The sequence below is a fragment of the Eutrigla gurnardus genome, assembly GCF_963514095.1.
Source record: "Eutrigla gurnardus genome assembly, chromosome: 20".
Lineage (NCBI taxonomy): Eukaryota > Metazoa > Chordata > Actinopteri > Perciformes > Triglidae > Eutrigla > Eutrigla gurnardus.
Window position 1 is genome coordinate 14,016,244 of NC_139931.1, and position 10,786 is coordinate 14,027,029.

Consider the following 10,786-nt stretch of genomic DNA (forward strand, 5'->3'; position numbering starts at 1 on the left):
AGGTCTAACTGATAGTCAGCTTTTATGATATAATGTGCTTAACTGAGAGCGCTTCACAACACTTAGATAAACTGCACCCATTCTGCACAAGTAGGAGAATTTTGATGATGTTTTGTCATTCTTTTATATATTTTTCAATGCCTTTATGTCACACATAAAGCACTTTGAATTGCCTTGGCGTCAAGAGGTGCTTTTTTAATGTTCTATGTTCTCTTTTTTGGCTTTAATACCGTTTTTGAAACTGTCAGACTGGAAGAAGGAGGGAGAAGAAGAAGAAGAAGAAGAAAAAGACCGATTGCACAGGAACGGGAAGCAATGGGGAAAGTGTTGTGGAGTTACTGCAGCAACAGTTGAGCCGGGGAACTTCAGGGCTCTGCAGCAAACGGTCTCTCTGAGCTGCTGCACTGAGGCGTGGTGTGGAGTTACAATCATAACACAACTGACACGCTCGCCTCTGTCGGACATGCATGTGAGGAGACGCACCTTCCTCTAAATCCACGGAAACACAGTGTCTGCTTATATCTGGTGCTGGAGGAAGTATGCAGATCTTTTAAATGAGTAAAAGTAGGAATACCTCATTGATTGTAAAAAATATCAACTATAAATATAAGTAGTAGCATACACACATATATATACACAGATGCTAATACAAGTCAGAAGCAATTATTCCTTGTTTATTTGCACTTGGCAGGGTGGAATTATGTGTTTTATACCGCTGCAGCATCAAAGAGTTTATTTTGGGTCTAGATTAAGCATGGAGGAGGAGGACGTGAGCCTAACAAGCCTCACTGCTTCACTAAAAAAAAACCACAAGCGCTTAATCATGCTCTTATTAATGCAAGGTGAGAATAGCAAAAGCTCCAACAATAGATTTGACATCACCACTGAAGCCTGAAGACCCGTTCACTGATGACTTTCTTTGTAAAGCCAATTTGATAGAATTGTTTGATCCGTTTCATGTCTTTTGCTTTATTTCTTATTTGATATGTTAATAGATTTTTGCTCATGGTAGCTGAAAACTTTTTGGTATAAATGAAAAAAGCAACTAAACTCCACATCATCAATTTGTGCCACCCCACAGGCCTTGAAAGGAAAACTTGATTTGGACTGCACAACTCGCTATAAAATGTTAAATTCATCTGGCACAGCTGTAACCGTTCCAAGAAAGCCGAGTCATGCGTACATGTTTATCTCTTGGCTCTAAACACCTGTCACAGGCGATGATGGAAAACACCGCTGCAGCTGAACAATAAAGGAAATAGAAAGTGCTGTTGATGAAAAACAATACAGTAGAGGAATAGAACGGCCGATGGAAACGGTTGTTTGAATCCCTGGTGGGTCATTCAATCGCCTGTGCCCTTGAACACATGGCTCTTCAGTGGAATAACTTATGAGAAGTGGTGCAATGCTATTAAAATGAGTGTGTGTGTGTGTGTGTGTGTGTGTGTGTGTGTGTGTGTGTGTATGTGTGTGTGTGTGTGTGTGTGTGTGTGTGAGAGTGTGTGTGTGTGTGTGTGTGTGTGTGTGTGTGTGTGTGACTATTTCTACATTTACAAATTGCGGTATGAAGTGGTCGATTTCTCCTCATTTAAACAAAAACACAAGAGGCAATAGAGCTCTCATGTGCCGCCATAATCACTGCGATATCGCTCTTGTTAACAAGGTCACTGATGAAGGTAACAAATGCTTGTTATTAGTAATCCTTGTCATAACATGACACATGAGCAGTATTACTGACAGGATGACTAATGTGACTTTATGAGAGTTTCCTTTAGTTTCAAGAAAATACTTCTCCACCAACATGCATTTACTCAAAACTGTAGTACAGATGCAGAACCAGGATGCTTTCATATATTGATACAATATTTATGTCCTTTTTGTAAAATAATTGTTGGTAATAACGGTTTTGATCTGTGCAGAAATATAAGAAAGGGAACATTTAAAATTGTTTCTGGATCTCGTCTTTTGATTTACTCTAGCTATTTGGGCCTTATCTTTCATAATAATAATAATGATAATAATAATAAAAATAACAATAGTACCAAATTAGATAAAATTGCATAGTTTTAGGTCAAAACCTTTTCATGGGTGAGCATGCCCAAACCCAATAGCTTTTATTCACTGTAGAAATTCAGAGTGTAATAGGCCTAATGATGATGAAACCGGCTAATTCGTACGACAACGTCCATGTGAATAATGGGAGTAATGGCACTTATTTTTTCCACTTCAAGCATTGCTTCTACTACTATCAAAGGCAGACTACGTTACTTTTCAGGTTTACAATGTTTCATACCCTTCCCGTCCACAGCTCCAGGTCATTCAAAATACAGCAGCCATGCTCCTTACATGTGAAATGCAAATTTAGACATTATTCCGATACTGAAATTGCTTCACTGGCTCCCGGGTACAATGCAGAATCACCTTCAAAATGCTGATAATAGTCTATAAAAGACCTTAATGGTCTGGCTGCCCACTGATCAGGTCTCTCTGGTGATCAGGCAGGGCTCAGATCCAGTTCAGACAAAATGTCACCGTTTACTCTTGGTTTCACACGTGACCGTCGCCTCCTGGATGAAAGCCCTGTATTTGTTTGACCCATCCACCTCCCCTCCCACACACCCTTGTGGACGTCTCGCTCTTTATTCTACGTCATTTGCTTTGAAGGTCTAAGAATAACGCTGGTGGCTTTACATTCCAGTTAGTGTTAGTGTTCTTATGTTTATGCCTTTATTTTTTATTAAAAATCTCATGTCTCATGTCGTTGACACATTTGCCTCAATGATGCAACATTTCAGCTTTAAACATTTGTGGAAATATAAACCTGTTTACTGTTTAAAAGGCCCTTGCATTCGTCCTGTCTCCTCCCTCCATATCACCTCTTCACCTTCACTGAAGCTGCAATTCCCTAATATGATGAGCTGAGCTGTTAATTTGAAATAAAACATAAAAAAAAAAAAGCTTGATAGGGCATATTAATTCCCACAGCTGAATCACGTATCAAAGGATATGATTCATTTTTAATTTTGCTTTGCAGCACTTTCCACACAACAGACGCAGCAGCAGACAAACTCAGAGCAAAACAAAAACACAAACAGCCGCTTGGGAGGAGAAGCAGTGGGGGGGTACAGTTATAATGAGGGGTGTGTGTGTGTGTGTGTGTGTGTGTGTGTGTGTGTGTGTGTGTGTGTGTGTGTGTGTGTAGCCACATGTGTGTGCTATAGATCATTGCACTGCTGCCTGTTGTGATTGCCTGACCCAGGGTTTCAGCGCATTACCACCTTAACAGCTTTGTGGCTGGATTTATTTGTTGAGTGCACACACACACACACACACACACACACACACACACACACACACACACACACGCACGCACACACACACATGCACGCACGCACACACACATGCATGCACATGCACGCACTCGCACACTCTCACTCACAGCTGGCGGGTGAAAGTGTCTCAGTTTCAAATGTATGCAGGTTTAAAATGAAATTTAAAATGAGATATGTTTTTTTACTGGTTTGACCTGGACTCACAAAGAAGCCTCACAGTGTTGTTGTCTTTCGCCAGCAAACTCACAGCAGACTGTGGCCAAATAAATTCATAGAGTTGGAGACTCCAAATATAAAATAAAATGATCATTTTGGATATTATTAGTATTTTAGACAAAACTTACAATCGGCTCTAAAAACAAAAATGAAAGTGTTACCCCTGAAATGCTTTTAACACACGCTTTACATCAGAGACAATTTTGTTTTTCTTGAAAGACTACGACCGTATATCCCCAAAAAATCTTCCCCACAATATCTGAGTGGGAGCCGTTTCTCCACAGAGCCACATGGGGTCTACTAAACCCCATATGACAACCGATTATCCATAAGCAGTGGACAGATTGAAATCTTCCAAAAGCTGATCAGAAAACCTTTCCAAGTATTGTAGCCTCAAATGGGCTTTTTATAACAATGTAGTAGCTGAAGACTATCCATGCATCGAGTCCACAAAGCAAACCAGTCATCCAGCCCTCAATGGCATATCAGCAGAATTACAACAGCTAAGCCCTTCACTCATCAGCACCTCCTTCTCTCTGGTGTTCTCCCTTCCTCATTCCATCCCTCCCTTGATCATGCTCTGGCGGCCTTTAACAGGCTCCTTCATCACATCACCACAGAGGTTGTCGTCACAGTGCTGTCATCGTCTTTGTTTCCCCACCATAGACTTCTTCCATCCCCGTGTTCTCGTTCTTCAGTTCTCACATTCCCATTTGCTTTTGCGGTCACTGACCATTTCTCCATCCTCTCCTGAAAGAGGTTAAGAGACACTTCCCCTGGACTATTCACTGGTGGGATAAAAAAAGGGCACACTCGACGATTCAGCTTTTGTCACAGTACCTGTGCTTCTTTTGTATTAATGCTAAATATGAAATATTGCAAGACAGGCAGAAGGGCACCATTTTTTTAAACACTGAGAAAGATCAAAACCATTCATCACAAGTACAACACTTTTATAGTGTTTAAGTCAAAGAAAAAAGCAGCAGAATGACCCCTGCAGGACTGCAGTATTATTTTATATGATGAGTATCACTGATGCATTACTGTGCAGACAGCATTTTAATGTTTTAGCTGGTCAACGTTGAGCTCATTTTAACTACAATTTATGCAATTTATGTTTCACATTTAAAAAAAATTGACGAGATTTTGTATTAACTGAGCTGCCATTTCTATGGTTAAGGTCGGAGAGAAACAGGTGCAGACTGGTGGTAAAAGAGCTGCCATCTTTATATTCAAAGTCACACACTCTGTCTGCCATACACCCCAGCTGCTATTGATATTATACACTACTCAATCCTGGATGCAATGGGACACTTTGAGCAAAAAAAATAAAGGTGTCTCGCATACAGCACTTACATCAACAAAATATGACGCATTAAATAGACATTTTGAAGACCTAAAAAAGCTGGAGCACTTTTTCCTGTTGATGGACCAAACAAGGTGTCCCCCATTATTCGAGCACTTAACCTGACATACCAGATGCTTTGTTACAGAAACATCTGAGAAGCAATCATTTGAAACTGTTTGAAAGAAGGGCAGGCACTTTCCAAATACTTGGATGAACCAAACTCGAGAAGAAGAACGAAAACATCTTTTCCAGCAAGAAAAGCCTTCACTGTCGTCCTTTGTGCTTCTTTCAATGAAGAAACACGCTCCATATCTGAGATGACGGATGCTACTGCAGCATTGTTGTTGTGAACAAACAGATGCCTCTCTGTGTGGTCACACAACTACCAACTACTGTAGTTGGTCTGATCTCAATAAAGTTGTCGCTGGAGGTCAAAAACCTCTTCAGGGTGTAACAGTGTCACACTTTCAGCCAATCAGAGGACTGGGAGAGGTCATTTCTGATTTGCGAACACAGAAATTACAAATCTAATTCTTTAATTGCTCGAATAAAATTGTTCTCTGCATGATTGCTCCATAAGTCACAGCTTAATTTTAAAGAGGACTGGCAATTATTTAAATTTTTATCACCCATCTTATTTATTTACACTGGAGGAAAAGATTTCCATACAGGAAGGTCAAAGGGGTCAAGCAAGCAGTTTCAGTGTCTTGGTCCAGGACGCATGCAAACATGTGTCCTGCTGATTGGACGCATGCACTTCTGAGAAACGTCAAGACAAATGCGGAATATCATTTGACAGTTTAGGACCTGCATGTGAAGACAGCCAACCGGATTTCGGAAATATCTCCCAAACAAGCCCTCGACTCAAGTATAATGCCTCACACATAACTGTGTGACTCAGGGGAGAGAATGTGCTGCCAGCTTTCACTGTGTTATGGGCGGCTCAGTGAAGTACAACTCTAATGAGGGGTGATGTCCACCGCTGTCCTCCTCCTCCTCTCCTCACCCTCCACATGAAGGTTGAGATCCGGCAATGACAGGGTTTTAAAGGAGCCCCCATGGCCCGTCTGTTAACACCCTGGTTGGTCACACCCAGCACACAGTGTCCCCCCCACCCACCACCCACCACCCACCACCCCACACACACACACACACACACCCCGGTTCTCTGCACTAGAATTAGCCGTTGGCTGCACTCCAGTCAGATCCGCTCAATATTCCACCCTTCCAAAAAACCACCCTCTCTCTTCTCATTGTTCACTGGAGGCTGCACATTGCCACAGTCATAGTTGTGTCACAGCAATCAATCAGCCATCAATGTGAAACAGCTACACTGATACAGAGAAAACACAACACAACCGCAATTTCATTTCCCTCCCAAACTCCTCCCATCATCCATCCTCTGGAATCTCCATCCTGCTGCCTGACCTCCAGTCGGTCCTCTCTCTCTCTTATTTTCTATCACTTTGACCATTGCTCTCTCAACCACCTACCATCACCTCTCTGTCATTTAGTCACTTCAATCATTACCCATCTGGTGACCTTCTCACGCATGCAGGAAGACGCACACAGGTGCATTCACACACACACACACACATACAAACACACACACACACACACACACACACACACACACACACACACACACACACACACACACCAACAACAACACTGTGCCACAACACTGAATACGCAGACTAGATTTAGTAATTTTTGATTATTTCTTGTCTTTTTCCCCAATCCATTCGGTATGTCACTGAAATTTGAAATTTACCAATTACATAACAGAAACTAATCCCGGTCACGTTCCATTAATTTAAAAATCGCAGGGCGGTTTGTTTATTGTCATACTGGGCCGTTGAATGGAGAGTCAATATCAGTTTGGCGTGTGCCTCATTGTTGTCAGAAGTCCAATAATTGTCGCATTTGTATGATAATTTTGCCCTCTGTGTGACGTACAATCAATATTGCCCAAAAGTGCCATATAATCTACCCATTTTGTGATGTTTACAGTTTTCACTCATTTGAATTCATTTCCAGATGGATCCTACGTTTGTGCTCCTCACGGGACCCGTCCAGCCGATCACGCTGGCTGTAGGTTATGATGTTGATGAACGTGACTTGCTAGCTGAAGAGAGTTTGCAGGACAAATAGCTTTGAATCCACCAGAAAGCCCAGTTATTTATTAAATTAACGTTTAATCCTATTATGTTTCTTGCCTTAACTGGTTTCGTGCAAGTAATAAATAAGTAATTTATGTTTTATCCGTCATTTTGCCAAGGATACCCATGAGCCTCGGCTAACATTTACACATTAAGTGGAATAGAAAGCTTCGTGTACATATTTTTAAATGAACTGATTGACTCTAATCTTTTCCAATATCCATCCATCCAGTCATCCAGCCAGCCAGCCAGCAATTCAACATAATCTTATGAAAGTAAATGTGTGATTGGATAAGGATTGTTGGCAACATCCTCCCCATCATCGTCTATTTCACTGCTAATCACCACCACATCCATCATCTACCGTCACCCCCTTCTGTAGTCAACAACGTTCACCCAGCCCCGCCCCTCATACCTGGAGTTGGTCATGTCAGTCTGTCCTCCCTGACTCTTTTCCAGCCCGAGCTTCGTGAAAATCCCGACCAACACCATGATGGCCACCACTCCACAGATAATATACACGATCATGTGGGTCCGATCCTTGTCTGGTTCCTCTTGGACCTCTGTGACGGGATCCGCCGGCTTCCCGGTGTTCGCCCACACGGGTGTGTCATAGTTGGAACAGGAAGCCTGGTCCAAACTGTGGACTTTGAACTGGCAGCAGAAGCGGTAGAAGCAGGAGCCACAACAGAACAGGTAGATACCTACGTTACAGTTGAAAGGCGGGTCCCACTGGCCCATGACATCATAGTAACCCTGGCAACGGTTACCGTTAGTTGGAGCCGTTTTCTCCTCCCTATCTGGCGTGGGGGTTGCCAGCGCGGCCTCTGGTATCATAGAGGGCTCTGTGGTCTCGTTGCTGGGCGAGACCTGGGCCGAAGCCTGACCTGACGGCCAAGAGTTCAGTCCACCCAGAGAGGTCAGACCCAGCAGAATGGCCAGGGAGAAGCTGACCAGGAGTGGATGCACACAGGTGGCCATCTTGGATTATTTCAGTGTCTTGTGGTGGCTCAGTGCTGATGTGTAACTTTTAATGATAGTAAAGCTCCTAGGTTTTAAAAAAAGAAGAAGAAAAAGAAAAAGAAAGTTAAATATCCTTCTTGTCCAGAGTTTCAAATTAGAGTCACTGAATGAATGTGAGCTGTTTAGGTACTGAGATGTCAATTATGATAAATAGAGGGGATGGATTAGCCTATATGCATGCCATGATGAAATACAAAGAGCATTCAATTAGCGTTGTGGGAGTTATTACAGCACATAGTTACAGAAGGCTAAATTGTCGTCAAGGGGCAGAGGAACAAGTGCGTGAAAGAAATCAATCTCAACAGGAGTGAATGAGTTCCTTGGGAGCACTCACATGCACAGACACATCACAGTCCTTGGCTGTTCACTGTAGGTGTGTAGTTGTGTTTTTATCAAAGCAGATAAATATTCCAGAAGCTCTGGAAATGTCACCTTTTACACAGCCATGTGTCATCAGCAGACAGCAGAGGCGCTTGTGGACAAATTAAAATCCGGTGGTTTGGGAATCTAGTTTTAGAGGGCGTGTTACCGACAAATGAACTTGCCTCTGGCATTTCCTGCACTAAGCTCCCCTGCTGAGTGGATGAATAATCCGTGAAAAAGTTAGAGCTCTTGGTTCCTGACGGCACTGGCAGAAAAAGAAGGTGGATTCCTCCCAAACGCGTAGATAGTCACACGCTCCAACATGAAGGGTTTTTCCACTCCGGAGACGGGCTCATATTCCTGAGTGGAGAACAAATCGAATGCTTAACGCTCGAGTCAAATCAGTCCTGATGTCCTGGAAAAACAGACCGGAGAGCAGTGTTTTGCTCTGTCTCCTCCACTGCTTCCTCTCAGAGATTAACTCGCATCTATCATCCTCTCGTTGTCAATGTCACTGTTCAAAGGAAGCTTTTTTATCTTTGTGGTGGGCATCTTTTTCACTGCCCCCTTGCTCCACTGTGGTGAACGTTGCTCCCTCCTTGAGATGTGTGGATCCACTCTTTGTGTGCGATATTAAATAGTGAGAGTTAACTTTGAAAAGATTGTGTTCCTTCCTGTTTCCAGCCAAAGACCCAACAGGTAACAACAGCTGTGCAGTATTCTTTAAAACATTACTCCAGGCTCTCGTCAAGCTGAAATCCTTTGATGATTACAGTCCAAAGCCTCTTGCACCTGAAGCATGTTTTCTCTCACACACTCACACACGCGCGCGCACACACACGCACACACACACTTGCACAAACAGCTCCAATCCCCCTGGTGACAGTGCCGTTAGTGTCAGTCTTTAGCTTTAAAGCGACACACAAGGAGCCCAATGGCTTTTTGTGCGAGGTTCCTGTTGATGCCGCTGCGTGCACACTCCACTGGAACCCCTCCTCTCTCCGTGGATCCCGGGGTCCCGAAAAGACCCGGGACACCAGCTGGGTGCTCTGCCTGTCAGCTTGCTCAGTCCTGCCCCACAAGTGCTAAGACTAAGGGGAGAGGAGGGGGAAAAAAAGAGAGGTGGGAGGGGAGGGAGTCTGCTGTTGTGACACTGAATCTCTGATTTTAATGTCTTAAAAAGAGATGCTGGATTTACTTGCCCGGAGCGGAGCGTCCCACACAACGAATTGTGGCGTTGATGGTTTTGTCTCTCCTTCCGTAGTTTGATTTTTGCTCAGTTTTTGATAAGGTCTATTTTTTTTACACTGAATCTCTCTATCCTCTCTTTGGTATGTTTGCCTCTTTCTCTCCCCCACAACTTACCTCACCCTTTCCTCTCAGCCATGTATGGGCTTTTGTTGTCGCTGAGGAAATATCAGCGTGGGGTCAGAGAGCCTGTGGACTGCCCTCTGCACTTTCAGTGTCGCACTTGTTCAAGCCTCACCGGAATAGTGCTCTCCCAGCCCATTCAGATGACAAAGACAAGTGGAAATGCGACAGCCAAACAGCCGCGTGGCAACGAGGGCAGATCAAAAAATATCCTGTTTTCAAAAGAAGCCCCCTTGGAAATATAGGACTGCCTGCAGCGGAAGCTCTTTGTTGTTCAACAACTCAGTTGCCTTTTTCCCAAATTTTCCATTCGCATCAATGTAATTATTTTTGTCTTTTTTTTTTACCCCATCTGAGCAAAAAAAAAAAACTGACAAAAAAAAAAATTCTCAAAGCATTAATTTGCAACAGTTAATAGGCGAATGCTGGATATTATCCCCCAATTTTTCATGCAATGGATTTTGCTGTCAATTCAGTCCTTGTCCGGCTGCAGCTTCTTTGAAAACAGTCATAATTTGATATATATGTATAGGAATTTTATATATATATCATATGTATGTGTTTTCACTGGTGCTCTGCTTGTGGGATGCTCCAAACAGAAGTGGGACGAGAAAAGAGAAGCAATAAAATGCTTCTTTTTTTTTTATTCCATCCTCTCCCTTTGTTGTTGCTTCTTCATCAGCGTGTATTCCCTTATTTCCTCGCTGCCTCAGTCTGCTCAGTGCGTCTGTATCCCGTCCGCTGCTGCTGCTGCTGCTGCTGCTGCTGCTATGCTGCTGCTGCTCTCTGCCAGGACTGGATGACAATGTACTCTACACACACACGCTGTCGCTCTCTCACTCCTCCCTCTCTCGCTCACTCCTCCCCTCCCTCATGGTCTCTCTCTCTCTCTCTCTCTCTCTCACACACACACACACACACACACTTATGTCTTTTGTGCGTAAATGAGTGCAGCTCTGCCTGCTGACTCT

General features: G+C 43.3%; 1 protein-coding gene across 3 annotated transcripts in view; it reads right to left on the reverse strand.

The window, feature by feature from the left end:
* The window catches only part of LOC311030565 (protein shisa-9-like), a 78,939-nt gene extending 68,824 nt beyond the window's left edge, over nt 1-10,115 (reverse strand). Inside the window, exons 1-2 of one of the 3 annotated variants that reach the window (XM_084036383.1) lie at nt 9,810-10,115; nt 7,474-8,106 (exon numbers count right to left, since the gene is read on the reverse strand). In XM_084036383.1, coding sequence (XP_083892509.1) covers nt 7,474-8,039 — 566 coding nt within the window. In that variant the 5' untranslated portion in view covers nt 8,040-8,106; nt 9,810-10,115. The other 2 variants (XM_084036382.1, XM_084036384.1) reach the window with 2 other exon arrangements.
* Between the last annotated feature and the right edge of the window lie 671 nt (nt 10,116-10,786).